This window comes from Ictalurus furcatus, chromosome 13 (genome assembly GCF_023375685.1).
Source record: "Ictalurus furcatus strain D&B chromosome 13, Billie_1.0, whole genome shotgun sequence".
NCBI classification, from domain to species: Eukaryota; Metazoa; Chordata; class Actinopteri; order Siluriformes; family Ictaluridae; genus Ictalurus; species Ictalurus furcatus.
The window spans coordinates 1359043-1378298 of record NC_071267.1 but is presented as its reverse complement, the minus strand read 5'-3'; the positions used below and the strand labels follow the sequence as shown (position 1 = coordinate 1378298).

The following is a 19256-nucleotide window of genomic DNA, read 5'->3' as shown; positions in this document are numbered from 1 at the left end:
ATTTCCGGTTTCCTCCGACTGTCCAAGTAGGTGGATTAGATACGCTAAATTGCTGTAAGGGTGAGAATGGATATGTTGAACGGCTCCACAGTGACCCTGGACACAATAAAGCGCTTACTGACGATTACTGAATGAAAAAAATGTGCTTTCAATCTACACCAATGAGCCACAATATACAGATGAAGCAAATAACAGTGATTATCTCATAACAACGGTGCAAGGTCTGGGACATGTTAGGCTTGGGGCTGTTTTTGATGTCATAATATTTTGGCTCATCGGTGTATAATGTGAATAAAATCGTTATACTTGATATATGAGAGAACTTCCTTTTCTTCTTCCTATAACCTACAGATGATGTGGTATATGTCCAAGTATTACACACACACACACACACACACTTAGACAGACAGATGTAAACAGGTTTTCAAGGTGTTTTTTGTTGCATTTAAGGTGGAGTAGATGAATACCGAAAGCGTTACAGTTTTACACGTTTAAAATCAACACGAAATCGATTTCTCAGATTCTTACATGAACACTAACGGTGTTGGGAAAAGAATACGACGAGTACTGACAAACTAAATATCATTTTATGCACATGCATACATCAGGCGTGTTTATGAAAGTCCACCTTAAGAGGCACCTGGGCGGAGCTAAATGAAAGCGAAAGTGCAAGAGGAAACGGCCGGAAAAGTCCCGCAGCTCATCTCACCGCATTCATCTCACATCTAATCCAGACTTATACTCCGCGAAACTCGTCCAAAATGTCCAAGTTTAAGATCAGCCGCGAAAACGAGCTCAAGGTGAGACACACACACTCTCACACACACATTCACCTGCATGTTAGAGACTTTAATTAGCAGCGCAATTAACACCAGCAGCCGTCGGGCCGGATCAGTAGGCGGGATTTCATGTGTTTCTGGGGACTAGGCAAACATGTCCCCATAAGGACAGGACTAGGCGACAGGTTTGACCTTGTGAGGACATGGTGCTGGTCCCCACGTTTTTGTGGAACGCAGAAAGTCCTGGTTTACACACCTGGAGTACTTTAATAATCAAATAAAAACTGTATATAGGTTTAGTTTGGGTTTAGTTTATCAAAACACAGTGTGAATTTTCACTAAACTAGTAAAAGTTGTGTGTGTGTGTGTGTGTGTGTGTGTGTGTGTGTGTGTGGTTTAACTGTAAACCTACAGTGCAATTGTACATTTACAATTACAGACAAAATGTACTGAACCTACACTACAAAACTTCACTGAAACGTAACTCAACCTGGGCTTGTTCTTAAACCCCACAGTAAACTTAGAACAGAAACGAGACCTGGAATCAACCTTAAATCCAGATCTCATCAGGAACGATCTGTACGCGGCATTAAGACGCAGGGCCGAATTAAATCATCGTAAACCCTAAACTACACATTTCACTAAAACTCGGTCGTAAAACCTCACCGTTACACTTTTTATTATTTCTTTTTTCCTACAATGACTAGCAGTTTCGTGAAGTTTAGTTTTGCTTTCTATTGGAGACGCCACACACACTTAAACACTATAAAATCTCGGCTTTTAAACATCAAGTGTATGTGTGTGTCAGCCATTTTACTCGCCAAATCAAATCACGTAAGTTAAAATAATTGATAAACGAACAATTATGGTTGATCTTCTGTATTAATTCATTAACTCTGGTTAATTATTGTGTTTTATTTTCTCTGCAGGTTCAGAAATACCGCCATTCACTGTATCAGAAGGTAGAACATCTTCAGAACATTTACATGGACTTATACTAAACATATACTATATATATATATATATATATATATATATATATATATATATATATATATATATATATATATATTCTGGAAGTTGGATGATATTCATTTGCTTGTACATGTCCCTGTAGTTCTATATGTTTATTTTATATATTTACATTCAGGCAGAAGATCTTTTCTCTAATCATATTCCAAAGAAGATTTCTCAGCTGGACAATCTGATTCAGGTAAATACCGCTTTAATAAAGTGATGTGGACCTCAAGTTGATTATTTTCCTACAAGAGCACGTCCCGACGCCAACGATTACGATTTTCTACTCCTTAAATAAAAACACGTCATACTTTTTATCCATTTATAGTTATATATACATATTATATAATAATTCATATTATATTGTATTATATTATATACATAAAACGGTATGAAACATCCACGAATCAAGTTATGACTATCCATGTTATAGTGTTTATGTGGCACAAAAGAGCTGTTACTATAGAAACGCTAACATATTAGAACGAGCGCATTAATATAAAACGGCCAATCTTCTTCTGACCAATCACAGTCCAGAATTCAGCAGCGCTGCCGTATATAGAGCGATACGATGACAGCGATGTGACGTTATCACAAAATATATCAGTTATACAATAGGGTACTTTGATACCGGTGGTGTAGCAGTAGTAGTATTAATATTAGGGTTGTATATTGTTCCAGCGTCCAGCACTGATGTCGTTCTTTGTTTCAGGAGGAAGAACTGTGCGTCTCGGATCTCTCTTCCCTCCACGCGGCGCTCGATATTCCCATTCCCGATCCTCCAAGCCCGGAAGAGGAGGTTCGTCTTCGGCTATAAGAGTTATCTCATGTCATGTCATTTGTTTTATTTCTCCGTTTAAATTCTCATTTTGTTTTTCTCCAAACAGGAAATGGAGACGGATAAAAATGAAGAAGAGGAGAAGAAGAAGAAGAAACGTACGAATTCCCGCGTATTCCAACATACCCGCGGCGCTATATAACGTTCTCCTGGTTTTAAATGTTAGTAAAATCTAATTAGTTTAGTTCAGGTGTGTTGTTTGTTTGTTTTTTTCCTGTAAAGGTCCTGTGTGTGGCTTCATCAAAGGAAACGAGAAGATCATGAAGCTGCTGGACATGGTGAAGCCTGAAATCACGGGTCTTAAAGAGACCTGCATCACTGTGAGTCAAAAAACATATCAACCAGATATCCAATCAGATAGAGCTGAAACACCTGTCACAGCGCGTCCGTGAATTCAGGACGTCATTCACGTGTCTTTACCGTGCAGGTGTCCTGCTGGATTTCGCTGCTGATTCCTAAGATCGAGGACGGGAACGACTTCGGAGTCGCGATTCAGGTCTGTTCACACGCCATCGTTACGAACCATAGGGTAACTAACGGGGATAGAGCGCATGGGCGCGGTTCTTCGTACACAGATTACAGAGTTATAGCAGGATTGAATTTCGATACCATCCTGGATTTTACATGTGTACACTGAAGTGGGTGTGGCCTAAACTGGACATGGTTTTCTTTCACTTGGAAAACAACTGAGATAAATCCCCAGATGTAGAAATATCAACAGTGTGTGGATTCTGGCTCTGACAGTTCTTCGACCTCAGCTACACCACCCCAGTTCATACATAATTATGCATAGTCTCCCAGTGCGTGGGAACGACCGCAACCCAGACCAGGCCGTTACTAAGGATGAACGAATGCTGTAAATACGTCACGCGGCACTCACGTTAGGGTTTCTGTGCCCCCGCGAGCGTCGCACACCTCTAGTCTCAGCCAGCTGCCTTGCGAACCGTTCAGGCAAGCTTTCTTTTCAGAACGTATTATGTATTCGTATTTTAAAATGTCCATAATAACGGCCGTGTACACCAGTAAAGATTCTGGATATGGTGTAAAAAAGTGCTTCTGATGCTGTAGAACGTGAAACCAGTCGATATTCCAGTTGAGTTGGACATGAGCAGAGGGTTGGGGGGGATCCCGACCAATCAGGTTGTATGTTCTGGGGCGAGCGTGAAAAACAAACATGGAGGACATGGTGCTGGTGAAAAGTCTCCATAGTCAGCGAATATCAGAAGATTTACAAGGGAAAATATTTTACTGCCAACGTCCCAAGGCGCCGTATTTTTAAGACGTTCACTTTTCACTATTGTACATTATTCATTTCTTAATGATCCATGTTTGTTTGTTTGTTTTTCCAGGAGAAGATCCTGGAGCGAATTACAGCTGTGAAAACTAAACTGGAGGGATTTCAAACCAACATTAACAAGTAGAAATTTGTTAACATTTACACATATATACATCATGTTTAGCAAAATATACAGCACTATAGTGACTGCGGTGTGTGTGTGTGTGTGTGTAGGTATTTCACAGAGAGAGGCGACGCAGTAGCCAAAGCCTCCAAAGACACGCATGTGGTGAGGAAAACAGCTGCGTATTGTGTAGTAATGTTCACTGTGTCATTAATAACACACATAAACGAACCTGTCTTGCGTGCACAATTACAGATGGACTACCGCTCGCTCGTCCACGAGAAAGACGAAGCTGCGTACTGCGAGATCCGGGTCATCTTACTCGACATCCGCGGATATTACGTCTGTACTCCGTTATTATACTAAATACATACAACGTTATCATTTCATTGACACTGTCCCATTTCTTACGACACGTTCACTTACGTCTGTGTTTTATTCTAAACAACTTTTCTTTGACATAAATGAGTATATAACAGTATGACACCCTGTGCCCGTGTGTGCAGGCGGAGCTCTACGATATCATCAGTAAGAACCTGGAGAAGGTGGTGAACCCAAAGGGAGAAGAGAAACCCTGCATGTACTGAGAGCGAGACGCGTCATCGTCACACACCTGTCTCACCCCACACCCGTTTCTTTCCAGAAATGCTGTTTTTGTTGAATAGATCTGACCAATCACAACTACACACTGTAATAATGACACTCATGTCGATAGAAATAAACCGGAGTGTTTGATACTAATCTCGTGACGCCGCCTCTTTTTTTTCCTTTAAAGAGCCAATCATGTTTTTTAAAAAAAAAACAAAAAAAACTCTCACAGGAAAGTTCAGCCTCCACGGGTCTTTATTGTTTATTTATTTATTTATTAACAACAAGAGAACCGTGCTCGCTGTGAAGCACGGCTAACCCAACTCTCCGTTCTGATACACAATCAGACGGCATGCTAACTCAGACAGAGAACGTGTTTTACATTGAAACGAAATAATACATCACTCAAACACATGACATTTCTGTGAAAAAAAATAATAAAACAAAATATAATATAATAATAAAAAAAAGAAAGCTGTTGTGATCAGACTTCTGGTCCTTCTCCTCCTGGGATTAACTGTAAACACACCATTTTATCATCACATATCCACTCCATCACTTTAATTATTCACAGTTAATTACTGTTCTCCGTCCCAAACACCAGTGCTCCCCCCTAATCAGTGTTCTTACTAGTACAGCAGCCATTTTAGGGCTCCATCCCTAATTAACACTCTTACTAGAGAGTCGGCCATTTTAGAGCTCTGTCCTAAAATTCTACTTCTCGCATTCCCCCCCCCCCCCCCCCCCCCATTAGTCATCTTACTAGAACCGCAGATATTTTAGGGCTCCATCCCAAACACTGGCTTTCTTCTCTAATTAGTGTTCCTACTAGAACGTTTGCCATTTTAGGGCTTCCATCCCTAATTAACGTTCTTACTAGAATGCTGGCCATTTTGGGGCTCCTAGCATTTTTCCCTAACTAGCGTTCTTATACGGCTCTGTCCCAAATGCTAGCATTCTCCCCTAATTAGTGATCTTACTAGAAACACACTGTCCCCAACACTAGTATGCTTCCCTAATTCTTACTAGAATATCAGCCATTTTAGGGATCTGTCCCAAACACTAGCTTTCTTCGACAACTAATTTACTTACTAGAATGGCGGCCATTTTGAGTCTGCATCCCAACTATTAGCATTTTTCCTTAACGTGTTCTTACTAGAATTTTGACCCTTATACGGATCTGTCCCAAATGCTAGCATTCTCCCCTCATTTGTGATGTTACTAGAAACACAGATAATTTAGGACTTTGTCCCAAACACTAGCTGTGTTCTCTAGGTAATTTTCATAGTAGTGCGGTAGCCACTTTAGGGCCCCGTTCCAAATTAATTTTCCTACAAGAGTGTCGGCCATTTTGGGGCTCCGTAAAAACATTCTAGTTCTCGCATTCTCCCCTGAAATGGTCATCTTACTAGAACCTCAGCTATTTTAGGGTCATTTTAGGGCTCTGTCCCAAAATGTAGCGTTCTTCCATAATTAACGTTCTTATTAAAACATCAATTTTATGGGTTCTGTCCTAAACGGCAGGTTTTTTTTCCCCTTCGTTATTGTTCTTATTGGAACGTCAGCCATTTTAAGACTCCGCCCAAACCTCCAGAACCTACCATGGTGATGTTGTTTCCATTGAGGAGGATCTGATCCAGTTTTGTTATCCGTCGTCCCTCAGGTGTGATCTCGCTGCACAACGACAAACATGTTAACAACGTGAAACAAAACTGTTTGAGCTTGTACGCTAAAAATTTGCTTTTTTTAAATCTGTAAAAAAAATATATATACATTATACGTACAATTCAGTGACGTCCTCGAGCACCATGTCTGATTACACGCTGGTGAAGGACAAACCGTACAACAAAAAAAAACAACAAAAAAGGCAAATTCTGAATTAGCAAACTCGCGTAACTCAGGAGAAAGGATACTGACAAAATCGTCGAACCCGAGCAAGGTTCCCACGATCTCTTTATCGTTCTTCATGACGATGTGAATTCGTGAGCCGATACATTTATCCACCAGCTCTGTAAAAAAAATAATAAATAAATGAAGGAAAAAAAAAAAAGCAAAACTAGCAATGCTAACTTTACGTTACGCTAGAAATGCTAGAATTAACTGGCGCAATCTGATTGGTTAAATAGATTTTACGTTCAAAACACCTGTATCGTGCATCAGTTCAACATATTGAGAGATTGTATGTTTTCAAAAATGTAAAAGATAAAACTGTAGTTAAAAAAAATTTCCATTCGACCAATCAGATTCCACCGTTTCATTCGGGAAATTTACTCTGTAGCTATAAAATGCAGTGGCTTTGAATTTCTTTCCACAGTTTGTTAGTTTTTACTTGTATATTTCATTACAGTTAGCTTTATTCTATATAGTGTTATAAAATCTGTATATATTTTGTAAGACTTTTTCCCCAAAATAGTTTTTAAGTCATAATGTAAACTAACCTAAAAAAGAATCGTAAATAAGTCAATTTATTAAAAAAAATATTAATGGGTGATAAACAAGAGTAACAAAACCTTAAATATTAAAAAAATGAACACGCAAATATTTTACCTCAGCTACCTGAAGTAAAACCTGAGGTAACACCACTTATATATAAAAACACACTTCTATATATTTCTTTTAAAAAAAAAAGTAAAGCATTTGAAAGTGCCTTAAAGAACCCAAATCCACACAATAAGACACTTTTAAAGTCGAAATTCGAGTTTAATTATCAGGTAAACATTACTTTAAACAGTATTAATACAAATAGCTAAGCATGCGTTCATCTGGTTCCGTCCCAAACACCACGCTGGAGCACTACATAGTGCGTAGTGCTACTGGTCTATATGTGCTATTTAGACAGCCTGTGTAGTGCACTAATAAGGGACGCGACCAGTCATTTGTCCTTCGTTAGAACAAAGCAGGCGGAAAATAAAACACCGCCACGTGAGGACATAATATTTATATATTTATAACATGGTTACACAGAGTCAACGAGCTAGATAAAATGCTAACAAAGTTTAACACCGCGCTCTTACCGAGGGGTAGCAACTGTGAGGGGTTTGAAGCTGGTGTTGCCGCCATTTTGCAAACAACGCAACCCGGAACTGGAATTGACGGAGTTGAGACGTGCACCGGAAGTAGAATTGAGAAACTGTAGCCGCTTCTGATTAGATTTTTTTTTTAAAGCTTGCATTAAATACTTAAATAACTTATTAAATATTTAACAAGGAGCGAGTTAAGTTTAAAAAAAAAAAAAAAAACGGTGACCAAAAATGTAGTAAATTACGTACTACATACTTGAATTGAACACGGAAAATAATTGTCTTTCCACAACGGACAGGGAAGGCTGATAACGTGCTAAAAGTCATTAAAGTGAAGGAAGGAGTCTCCAGTGTCAGTACACAGGAAAGTCTTCATGACAGTAATGTTTACACTTTGCAGTTTCTCTCTAACTTCACACAACTGAAAGAAGAAGAGATTCTGGAGAGGGAACTCTCTGTTTATAAAAAAAAAATGATATGTCTAAACAATTTATTTTTCACAGCCGGTAAATATACAACGTAGATACGAATAAATAAATAGCACAAAAACTGAAAGACGAGCGCTGGAGTCGTAGAAAATAATCCTTTCAGATTTATTAAGACTAAAAAAAACCCCACAAAAACAAAACTGAAGGTGCATCGAAGAAATGTGTACAACAATGACGAAACTGGAGGGGAAGCCCCCCCCCCAGCTACACAGAAACCCTTCAAAAACAAATTGTACGGCTAAATTAACAGAGCACATGGATGTACAGCTTGTAATAAACAGTCCCAGATCACAACGAGGGCGGAGCTCTCGATTTGTGTCGGAGCAGCCAATCAGAAAGCAGAAAGGTGTCACGGTTTCATGAAACCCTCGTGGTGATGTGATCAAATCTGACTTACGCCCTTATAGTGCCAGGGACCATTTTTAGACAAACGTTTATAATCTCATGCCTAACAGCCCACTCACATTCTAAACTACATGCTAGTTACACCGATGCACTGTAGGCTTAGACGTAAGGACGAGACACCAAACGATGGACGTTGGTAAACAAGGCGTGGTCTCTGTGATGGAGAACGCTAGGACTAGTGAAAAAAAAAAAACACTCAGCATTCGTGTTTATTGATGCATGCGATCAGTTATCACTTCCTGTTACAGGTGTCGCGACTTCTAATCTGCTAGATCTCAGTTTTCATTAATATAATTTAATATATTACGCTTTTATCTTATTATACGCAGCATTTCTGATTGGACGTTTTAACATCAGACAGACGTGACGTGACAGATGGACACAAAGAAATGAATAGATAATGGATGCATGGATACAGTCTGCTATACGTATCCCCATATAGCAGACACCGCACAATAGAGTTACAATTATGTATATTTTATATCATTTATATTTTTTTATATATATAGATAATACACGTATTTGACATCCATCCAGAACTCTCGACGAGAGACGTTAAGGCCGCTGATTTCAGGTAAACACGCTCAGGTCAGGGTGAGGCAGCGCTAAATGCTGATTGGTCAGACAGTGAAGACACACCAGACACTGGAAGAGTAGTGTGTTAGATCTAAGAGTGCACAAAATGATGACGGAGTGTGTGTGTGTGAGGAAAGATGCAGTCACTGCTTGGTTGTTGTCGTAGACTGTGGGTTCGATATTAACGCTGGCTGAGAAAGTGTCGAGAACCACGATGACATCACCGTCTTGGCGCTGTTCAAGGCTCCGCCCACAGACTGACCTAAAGCAAGAGATTATATATACAGTATATATTATATATCATCGGACTGAGGAAATGGAGCCAACATGAAGTAGGTGTTCGTGATTGGTCGGTACTGACCTACAGCTCTGCCGGTCTGCACTACACTCCTGCTGGTGCTCATCACCGCGCTGCCGAGTCTCCGCCCTCTTTCGCTGTTCTGTACCGAGCTACACAACGCGCTCAAGGTTACATTCGTAGTGTGTGTGTTTGTGCTTTTAGATGACTGCAGATGGAATGATAAAAAGGAAAGAAGAGCTTGAGCGGACTCACTGTGAGAAACGCAGCTTCACGTCCGCCACGCTGTACTGCCCCTGGAACGGGTGTCTGTGGACACACAGGACACGCCCCCATTTATTCACCTCACACCTTACTGATTACTTTAAATGTATGAGAAAGAGTTCCGGGTTTTTTTTCCCCAAACACAAAACATTAATTTAAATAAAAAACTGCAAAAAAAAAAACAAAAAAACACACAACCTCAGCAGTGCCGCTGATTTTATTCATTTGTTTTTTCATTTATTCTTTCTCTTTCTTTTTTTGTTCAATCCTTACTTTTTTCTCTCTCTTTCCATTTCCTGTTTTGGTTTGTTCTTTTTATTCATAAAGATATTTCTATCTTTATTTTTCTCCTTTTGTTATTTTACCCTCCTTTATATCTTTCCTCCGTTATGCGCATCACTTCTTTCTTTCTTCCACCCCACTTTTTCATCTTTCTCCCTTCTTCTCATATTTCTTTCTCTCGCTCTCCTTTTCATCTTTCATTTTCTCCCTTCTTTTCGTCTCCCCCCATTCTCCCTTTTCATCTTTACTTCTCCCATTATCTTTCTTTCGTTATCTATATCTCTTTTTCTTTCTTCCGCCCCCTTTTTTTTTTTTACATTTTTCTCCACCCTTTTCAACTTCTCTCCTCTTTTCATCTTTCTTTCTTTGTTTCCTTCTCATCTCTTTTCATCTTTCCTTCTTTCTCACCGTTTCATCTTTTCTTTCTTTTCCCTCTTTTCAACTTTCGTTTTCTCCCTTCTTATATCTTTCTTTCCTTCTCATCTCCTTTTCATCTTTTGTTCCTTCTCTCTTCTTTTCATCTCTATTCGTCTTTTTTATTCCCCTCCTTTCTATCTATCTTTCTTTCTTCCTCTCCTTCCTTCCTTCCACGTCCAGTTGTTATTAAGGGTAGCGTTCTCTTCGTCACCGCTGCATGTAAACCAGACCCTGATTTGTCCCTGATTTGGGACACAGCCCCGTCTTCTCACCCCGGGGTGACCTCGGCGATGGTCGGGTGGTGTGTGCTGGACCATGCCCTATAGTTGTGTGTGACCCTCCAGGTGGAGATGAACGCAGAGCCGTAATCTGCCAGCAGCTTCTCGTTGTCTGACAGAGACAGTTCACACAGGGACAACCATCAGCGATACACACACACACACACACACACACACACACACACACACACATATACACACATACACGCACACACAGCATATCAGGCATAATCAACTGTGTACATGGCGTGTGTACCTTGCTGTAGTGTGGATGCAAGGAGCGTGTGCATGTAGTGTGTGAACTGAGCCCGGATCCATTCGTCCCCTCCCTCCCAGCCGGTTCCGTCCAGAAACACGTCCTCGCTGTGCTCACTCACGCTCTTCAACAGGAAGTCACAGAAACGCAGGTCAGCCGTGGTCAGGCTGAGGACACGCCGTAACTCCGGGTCAGCGATGTGGATCACACCCTCCTCCACCTGTGTGTTTGCATGCACGCACACACACACACACACACACACACACCATAAATGAGATCTATGCCATCAGGTTATTCTAGTCAATCAAATTACAATGTGTGTGTGTGTGTGTGTGTGTGTGTGTGTGTATGTCTCACGTCTACGATAGCATCACTCAGGTGTCTCTGCTGACGGAACAGGATGTTGGTTGCTCCGGCAACGAACCCCCGAACTCTGACATCACAGAGCAGGTGATGCTGCTGAAGCGCCATGTAAGGTAAACACAGGTAACCCTACACACACACACACACACACACACACACACACACACACACACAGAAAGTATACGGATATTAAGTAAGAACAAAGTGTCACATTGGGATTTCCAGCAGCTGAAAAAAAACAGCATTTTTTCCCCTTTAGGGGTCTTTCCTGCTTTGTTTCCCCTCTTTCTTTTCCTTCTCTTGTTTGTCTTTCTATCATCGTCTTTGTTCTATGTTTAGATTCGACAGGGCCGGCGTTAATTAACCCCGGGTGTGTCCAGTCTAGTCAAACGGAACCCAATTAGTGATTAGATCGGGGTAACTGAATAACTAAGGGTGCAATTACTTTTTCACACAGGCCCGGTTTTTGTTGGATTACATTTTTTTCTCCTTTCAGTAAATAAAAACAACAACAACAATGATTTAAAAACGGTATCTTGCGTTTCCTCAGCTTGTCTTGGGACAAATATGTAAATAAAAGAAAGAAATCAGGAAGGGGGCGAATACTTTTTCACAGCACTCTGTGTGTGCGCGCGAGTACCTTGGTGAAGATGGCGAGCGGCAGGCCGCACCGGTCCTCCTCCAGCAGGGGTGTGTGTTGGTGTGCATCACTGTGTGTGTCAGTGTGTGTGTGTTGGGCAGTCTGAGCAGGCGTGGCTTTGGGTTGGACAGTGATGGGCGTGTTCGACTCGGGCTCTATACACTCCGCCTGTGCACTTCTTCCTCCGTCTTGCTCCTCCTCCTCCTCCAGCACGCTCGGGTCCAGACTCTCCCACTCGCTATCCGGCCAATCAGGAGGGCTCGAATTCGCCTTGGTACCAGTGAAGCCGTCTGATTGGCTGGCTGCGGGCTCGGCGACAAACACTTCGGTATTCTGTGTGAGGTCTACGCTCTTGATGATGTCAGTAGTCTCTGATTGGCTGCTTTTAGGATGGTAGTGGGAGGAGTCAGGCAGGCCACGCTCGATCATACCTACACACACACACGCAGCATCAGAAACAAAGTGGCTAACAAAATTAATGCATATGTATGAATGCCAGTCAATATATGGACTCATTAGACACGCCTATCTATTTCATATTCATCATATTAGCAATGCGTGTGTGTGTGTGTCTCACCAGGGAACAGTGAGAGAACTGTCATCAGGGTCCCCACTAATCTGTTAACAGGAGAGACATAGAACAGCACCTACACTCACACACACACACACACACACACACACAGTTTCATTTCATTACACTGCACATTTAGACACACATGAGAGAGAAAGTGTGTGTTTGTGTGTGTGTGTGTGCATGTGTGCAGACCTTCTTCTCCAGCAGAATCAACTTAAACAGAACCAGGACCTAAAACACACAGTGTAATTATTATGATGATGATTATTATTATAATGATTATTATTATTATTATTATTACAGTGGTTATAAGTTAGATGTAATAACGAGAGGTGAAGTGCGAATGTTAAAAAGGTCACAGTTACTGGGTTACCTTGTGTTTAAAGTGCAGTATTAAATCTCGTGCAGATAAACCTGCAGCAGAGAGAGAGAGACAGGAGAGAGAAAGAGACGAGAGAGAGAGAGAGACGAGAAAGAGACAGGAGAGAGAGAGAGAGAGACGAGAGAGATAAAGAGAGACGAGAGACAGGAGAGAGAGAGAGACGAGAGAGAGACACAGAGAGAGAGAGAGACAGGAGAGAGAGACACGAGAGAGAGAGACAGGAGAGAGAGACACGAGAGAGAAAGAGAGAGAGAGAGAGAGACGAGAGAGAGAGAGACACACACACACACACAGAGAGAGACAGGAGAGAGAAAGAGAGAGAGACACACACAGAGAGAGAGAGAGAGACAGGAGAGAGACCTTTCCATCATTTCGGTTCATCTGAATTCCAGAACTTTTGAGGCTCATCTCTGTATATACATTTTTTAAAAAATATTTCGGACTTGACCTTTTGTTTTGCTTCCTCTCTGCTCACACAGCCAGTGTGAAACGTAACCCATAACTTAGGCTAGTGAGAACCAGAAATGACTTGACTATTGTGTATGATGTAGAGATGGTGCCTGATTGTTTACCCAGATACACCTGGGAGCCCTCCAGAGTCGGGAACCGTAGAGAACCATTCATGTGATCATACAGCTCCTACACACACACACAGAGGGAGGAGCGAATAGTGAACAACAGAGACCTCTCTCTCACACACACACACACACACGTAGAATTATTCAGATAGAAACGTGGACTTTACCTTTAGGATGGAGATCTGAGAGAAGTCCTTCTCCTCAAAGTAGGCGTGAGTGATGAGCTGTAGCTTGGCCGCAATCAGACCGAACACCGGCTAAAGAAAACACGATACTGTCTGTGTTCTAAAACAAACGCTAGCATGGCCACACGCTAGAAAGGCTAGAAGTGTTGCTTACCACTCTGCTGAGCACACACACACTCTTCTGCACGGTCTCTCTGGTCACGTCGGCCTGTCTCACCTTCAGCGCCTGAAACGGACACACGCCTGAGACGGCTAACCCACACTGCAAATTTCTCCTGAGGCTTATACACCCAACCCGACCCAGCTAGCATTACACCAATTAACAGTTCTGCGTTGGCGCCTGTTCACCGTAACGAAGAATACAGACCTTGGCTTCGATCTGTCTGTAGCAGGAAACGCCGTACACACACTTCATCTCCTCGCTCAGAGGGGGCAGGAGGAAGTACACCGTGTCTGACGAAGCAGAAACAAGGAAGAAAAAAAAAAACAACATCCTGTAATATATTATAATTATATATAAGATCTTGGAATACATGAATGTGCAGGTGTTCCTAATAAAGTGGATAGTGAGTGCATATTGCAGTTTGAGTGTCTAGAACCTCCTGGTAGCTGTATAGTGTGATGTATAGTGTGTGTATAGTGTATATATATTGTGATTTATTAGTATTATATATTGTGATGTATAGTGTGTGTATAGTGTATATATATTGTGATTTATTAGTATTATATATTGTGATGTATAGTGTGTGTAATATATATATATATATATATATAGAGAGAGAGAGAGAGAGAGATATCTCTAGAGTGTGATGTATATGGTGTGTCGAGTGTCTGTACCCTCCTGATAGTTGTGCGCTCCATCAGGCAGAGCGAGGAATGGCAGGTACTTCCACTGATCAGGCAACGAGTTACTGTCATGACCTTCATCACTTATGGGGGGGTATGAGAATTCCACCTACACACACACACACACACACACACTTCGCTCTGATAAGACAGCTTGGAATTTCTCAATGTTATCGAAACCAAACAATTAGAATGTCTCAACCAATCAGAACATTCGGAATGTTGCAACACAGCGTCCAATTAAAAACGATCACAATGCCACAAAATGGCGTCCGATCAAAACAGTCGGAATGTCTCAACACGTCGTCCGATCAAAGTGTTAGGAATGTCTGAACGGGGCGTCCGATCAAAACGTTTGGAATGTGTGAACACGGCGTCCGATCAAAACGTTTGGAATGTGTGAACACGGCGTCCGATCAAAACGTTCGCAATGTGTGAACACGGCGTCCGATCAAAATGTTCGGAATGTCTCAACACGCCGTCCAATCAAAATGTTCGGAATGTATCAATGCGGCATCCAATCAAAACGTTCGGAATGTCTCAACACGGCGTACGATCAAAACGTTCGGAATGCATCAACGCAGCACCGATCAAAATGTTCGGAATGTCTCAACACGGCGTACGATCAAAATGTTCGGAATATCTCAATGCAGCGTCCAATCAAAACATTCGGAATGTCCCAATGCAGCGTCCAATCAAAACATTCGGAATGTCTCAATGCAGCGTCCAATCAAAACAACCGGAATGTCCCAATGCAGCGTCCAATCAAAACATTCGGAATGTCTCAACGCAGCGTCCAATCAAAACAACCGAATGTCCCAATGCAGCGTCCAATCAAAACATTCGGAATGTCTCAATGCAGCGTCCAATCAAAACAACCGGAATGTCCCAATGCAGCGTCCAATCAAAACATTCGAAATGTCTCAACGCAGCGTCCAATCAAAATGTTCGGAATGTCTCAACGCGGCGTCCGATCAAAACGTTCGGAATGTCTCGACACGGCGTCCAATCAAAATACTCGGAATGTTTCGACGTGCCATCCGATCAAACGTTTGAATTTCCATAGCACAGCACCCCGATGAGAACTTTCGGAATGCCACAGTTCAGGTGCTTGGTTGATAGGCGATCCGGAATAAAGTTCAGGGTGGGACAGGTGTATGTGGGCGGGGCATATAAGTGCGTTAATAGAGTAAAGGGGCGGGGCTATGGGGATCACTACATTTGTTACACAGCATCAGAAGATGAACAAAAAAGCACGAATAAACACACTAATCTCTCTCTCTCTCTCTCTCTCTCACACACACACACACACACACACACACAGAACTGCAGTATCTTGTTACACTGCAGCTCTTTAAACATTTAACAACCATTAAATATTTAGATATTTTACCACACGCTTCTTTCTCTTTCCAATTACTTTTGCATACGTGTACTACTGGCTTCTTTGACATTTATTTCTGAACATATATAACATATATAACATGTATAATATATATAACCGACAGCCAGCGTGTGTCACACTGCTAGTCAGATAACGCACCTGTGTTTGGCTAGCTTGCATTAGCATTAGCTTACCTGGCAGCCCCTCTTGTGGTGGAAGCCGACCACCACGATGTGCAGCACGGCTCCTTTAACCTCGTCCTTACCGCCGGACTCCATGGCCGTGTGTGTGAGGGAACCGCTAACTTTTAGTCACGATTAAAAACAATAAAAACACGCCACCTCTGCTCCTCTCACAGACAAACACAAACAGACACAACTTCCGCTTCCGCCCTTGTGACCATGACGTCATTGGTGACGCCTCCACCGTTCTCCTCACACAAAGCTAAGCTAATCAGAACCAGACCTCATCGTTATACATCTTGAATTAAACCTTAATGTGAAGGTTTTAATATCATCATTTAAATAAATATAATTTCACACATTTACCTTAGTTTCTGTATATATGCGGTCTCATGCAGCTACACGAAACAACCCATAAAATTGACGTGAAAGAGAAAAAAAATACATTATATATAGTTTGCAAAATTAGTAAATTAAAATTAATTTCAAAATGAATTTCAAATTAATAATGAAATTATTACCCAAGTATATTCAACCCCGTTACGTGAAACCTTTATATTAGAACAGTAGAATAAAACCACACCTGTTCGTGGAAGAACCCGGAGTTTGTTTGAGAACATACAGGGACACAGCTGTGGAAACATATCGATCAGGGTTTGGCTTTAAAAAAAAGAAAGAAAGAAAGAAAGAAACTTAAACGAAGAATAAAGTACGACCACAACTCGAAATATAGGACGGCGTGCACTAAAACTCTGTGACCGAGTAAAGACGGCGTGATCCTACCGCCACCGTGTTTCGTAGTACGTTCGTTAGTATTCGCAGTTAATCCGTGCGCTCTTAAACGTGGAAATACGCTAATCAGAAGGAAAAAAAAAACCTACAAAAGAAAAGGGAGAAAAAAAATTGATTACGCACGGATAAGAAATGTCAGGAATATTCGATGTTTTGAGAAACATGCTATTAAGACAATTTTAAGAAATAACAGAGCAGGCAGAAGAACTATAGGAGGTTATCGCATGACAAGGTGGCTCTCTTTTCACCGAGTAAATGAAAAACGAAGCACCTTAACGAATCAGATACGGATGCAGAGATTACAGTATGTGCGCATTAGCCGTGCCCTGCTGACTTTTATTATCGATTATTAAACTGATTGTAATTAGAAGGTAGAACTCATTAAAAAGCGTCCACCCTGAATCTGCAAAGACGGACAAAATACCAGTGGTCAGAATATATTAGGAGGAGAAAGGGTCTAGTCTTACTGAGTCAAATGATCCGACTTACTTAAAGAGACGAACGCATATTCTTAATTTCCTGTCAGAACCCCCCCCCCCCCAGCAGGTTTGTTGAGATGTTTTTGTTTGTACCTGTAAGTCAGAACAGGAACTAACTTCTGCAGAACATTAAATGCATAAAGATAAATGGATTAAACCGTGTTGTTCTTAGATTTAAATTAAATAAATAAATGTTCGTGTTAATTTGCTGTGGTGCAAGAGGAGTCAAACACTTGCGGGTGTGCTGTGAAATAATGAGGACAATAAAATCAACGGTTGCATCATACCACTCTATCACTCACTATTTCATTTTTTTTAAAAATGTTCTTCACTGTTCTCATCAAACATTAATCTTTTAATTTCCTTTTCCATGTTTGTGCCAAGGTCAAAGGTCGGCGTTTTGGATCCGAGAGCGGTTCTCTCGACTCCCGCCGACACCGACGCTTGAGTGTTTGCGCTTGTTTCAGAAACCGAGGGGTGCGCAAACTTTTGCACCCAGCTGTGTTATGAATAAAGACAGAGGCAGGGTGTTTGTGAGGTGTTTAATAATAAATTAAATGTGTGTGTGTAGTACAGTGCTGAGGGACAGGCTGAGTGTATGTCGGAAATCTACATCCTCACACTCGGGAACCAGTTAAACCGCACGTTACCCATAATCCCTCTGTTATAGTGGCAAAGGCTCTGACAACAAAACCATCAAACCCCCCCACCCCACCCCACCCCCAAAACAGAACATACACACACACACACACACGATCGTTCTTACACACTACGGTAACAGTTATCTTACAGAAAAGTGTTTCCATCAACTGCTGCTTTGTAGAACGTTCTAGAGAGGATCTCATCGGCTTCGTCCCAAACGAGGGGTCAAGTTACACTAACGACAACCTGCCTGCCACAGTCATGGGCTGCGTCCCAAACCACACTCGCTTGCACTAAATAACAGAAGCGAAGACAGCCGAGTGTCTGGCGAACAAAAGTGTTTTGGTCTGAGGACTCGGACGTGGGCTGCGTCCCGGATCGTGCCTCAAAACAACGTGCCACTGCAAGCATGCTAGTTTTCAGCCGACCGCCAACCGCAACCAAAAAGCTTGCTAAACAGGCTAGCTAAACAGATTAGCCTTTCTCGTTACCATGGCAACCTGTAGGAGTCGCGTTTAAATCTTTGCTTTGGCAGTCGAGCGGGTAACACTGGGTTGGTTTATTAGTACTTCGCTGTTGGTTACGGATGCTATCCGGTTCTTGGAGAGGCAATGAAATTAGATTCTAAAAGGCGCGGTGCTGTTTTACCCAAGCAAATAGTAACGCGGCCTGATGAAGGTGATTTGCCTGTAAAAATAGTCTTCCTCTGCGTCGTCTCGAGCCCCGACCGAGGACAAAGTCGGAAACGTGTCCCTTTTGTTGGACACGAATCTAAATCACAGCAGATTTAGCTGGTATCTCCACCTCACCTTTATAGTTTACTGTAGAGTGCTGCCATTGTGCTAGACTACCGGTTTGGGACGCGGCCGGAACGCGTCACGTTTGTTACGCTTACTTTACCCACTCCAATTTGGCCGAGTGACGGGTTTCTCAGCGTGAAGATGGGCGAGGCTTAAACAAGTCGTTCAAAGTGACATCACCGCTAGCTTCTGCCTAGCACAAACCACTCGTTTTAATTGCACAATACATTCACTTAGTGTTAGCCTGCATGCTAGAGAATCTAAAGCTACTTACCGTTACGTGCTGGAACATCGCAAGTCAGTTTTCAGGAGTTTGAATCTGGAGAATTTGGTACTTTTAAGTCACTAAACAGGGCCTAAAGCCACCAGTGTTTCGATTCAAACGAGTAAAGATGTGACGTGTGAACCCGCTTCACTCCAGCGACTAGACGGCGGAAGGAAAAGTTCACGAGGTCGGCTTGACAAAGCTCGCTCACTCAGCGTCTAAGTGAGCTGACGTAGGT

At 41.9% G+C, this 19256-nt stretch overlaps 3 protein-coding genes across 5 annotated transcripts; 1 reads left to right on the top strand and 2 right to left on the bottom strand.

Annotated features, from left to right (window-relative positions):
* The first annotated feature begins 644 nt into the window (after positions 1 to 644).
* psme2 (proteasome activator subunit 2) lies at positions 645 to 4775 on the top strand. Its single transcript, XM_053639501.1, has 11 exons — positions 645 to 800; positions 1709 to 1741; positions 1930 to 1992; positions 2509 to 2595; positions 2684 to 2732; positions 2857 to 2954; positions 3062 to 3130; positions 3984 to 4051; positions 4145 to 4199; positions 4290 to 4376; positions 4541 to 4775. The coding sequence occupies exons 1-11, from the start codon at positions 762 to 764 to the stop codon at positions 4619 to 4621; spliced, it is 729 nt and encodes a 242-aa protein (XP_053495476.1). The 5' UTR covers positions 645 to 761; the 3' UTR covers positions 4622 to 4775.
* An 84-nt stretch (positions 4776 to 4859) lies between these two features.
* lsm5 (LSM5 homolog, U6 small nuclear RNA and mRNA degradation associated) lies at positions 4860 to 7723 on the bottom strand. Its single transcript, XM_053639502.1, has 5 exons — positions 7637 to 7723; positions 6536 to 6631; positions 6407 to 6434; positions 6224 to 6296; positions 4860 to 5139 (listed from the first exon to the last, which is right to left on the bottom strand). The coding sequence occupies exons 1-5, from the start codon at positions 7680 to 7682 to the stop codon at positions 5107 to 5109; spliced, it is 276 nt and encodes a 91-aa protein (XP_053495477.1). The 5' UTR covers positions 7683 to 7723; the 3' UTR covers positions 4860 to 5106.
* A 488-nt stretch (positions 7724 to 8211) lies between these two features.
* avl9 (AVL9 homolog (S. cerevisiase)) lies at positions 8212 to 16256 on the bottom strand. Of its 3 annotated transcripts, XM_053639491.1 has the most exons (16): positions 16053 to 16252; positions 14466 to 14583; positions 13996 to 14081; positions 13783 to 13854; positions 13611 to 13700; positions 13438 to 13504; positions 12857 to 12897; positions 12676 to 12714; positions 12487 to 12556; positions 11910 to 12340; positions 11264 to 11398; positions 10907 to 11126; positions 10645 to 10762; positions 9665 to 9718; positions 9473 to 9561; positions 8212 to 9373 (listed from the first exon to the last, which is right to left on the bottom strand). In XM_053639491.1, exons 1-16 carry the CDS (start codon positions 16134 to 16136, stop codon positions 9255 to 9257), a joined length of 1833 nt encoding a protein of 610 aa, XP_053495466.1. In that variant the 5' UTR covers positions 16137 to 16252; the 3' UTR covers positions 8212 to 9254. The 3 variants fall into 3 exon arrangements, 1 of the variants encoding a protein (XP_053495466.1); XR_008387473.1 differs by lacking the exon at positions 10645 to 10762 and having other exon boundaries at positions 9323 to 9373; positions 16053 to 16256; XR_008387472.1 differs by lacking the exon at positions 8212 to 9373 and having other exon boundaries at positions 9479 to 9561; positions 10364 to 10762; positions 16053 to 16255.
* Between the last annotated feature and the right edge of the window lie 3000 nt (positions 16257 to 19256).

Excerpts from the sequence above, each read along its gene's own strand:
- psme2 (XM_053639501.1), top strand. The coding sequence starts at position 762 with ATGTCCAAGTTTAAGATCAGCCGCGAAAACGAGCTCAAG. Across the intron at positions 4,052-4,144 it reads TTTCAAACCAACATTAACAA|GTATTTCACAGAGAGAGGCG; the intron begins GTAGAAATTTGT and ends GTGTGTGTGTAG. Across the intron at positions 4,200-4,289 it reads CCTCCAAAGACACGCATGTG|ATGGACTACCGCTCGCTCGT; the intron begins GTGAGGAAAACA and ends GCACAATTACAG.
- avl9 (XM_053639491.1), bottom strand. The coding sequence starts at position 16,136 with ATGGAGTCCGGCGGTAAGGACGAGGTTAAAGGAGCCGTGCTGCACATC. Across the intron at positions 12,898-13,437 it reads GGGCTCCCAGGTGTATCTGG|GTTTATCTGCACGAGATTTA; the intron begins GTAAACAATCAG and ends TCTCTGCTGCAG. Across the intron at positions 12,715-12,856 it reads TACTGCACTTTAAACACAAG|GTCCTGGTTCTGTTTAAGTT; the intron begins GTAACCCAGTAA and ends TGTGTGTTTTAG.
- lsm5 (XM_053639502.1), bottom strand. The coding sequence starts at position 7,682 with ATGGCGGCAACACCAGCTTCAAACCCCTCACAGTTGCTACCCCTCG. Across the intron at positions 6,297-6,406 it reads CTCGAGGACGTCACTGAATT|CGAGATCACACCTGAGGGAC; the intron begins GTACGTATAATG and ends GTCGTTGTGCAG. Across the intron at positions 5,140-6,223 it reads ATGGAAACAACATCACCATG|TTAATCCCAGGAGGAGAAGG; the intron begins GTAGGTTCTGGA and ends GTGTGTTTACAG.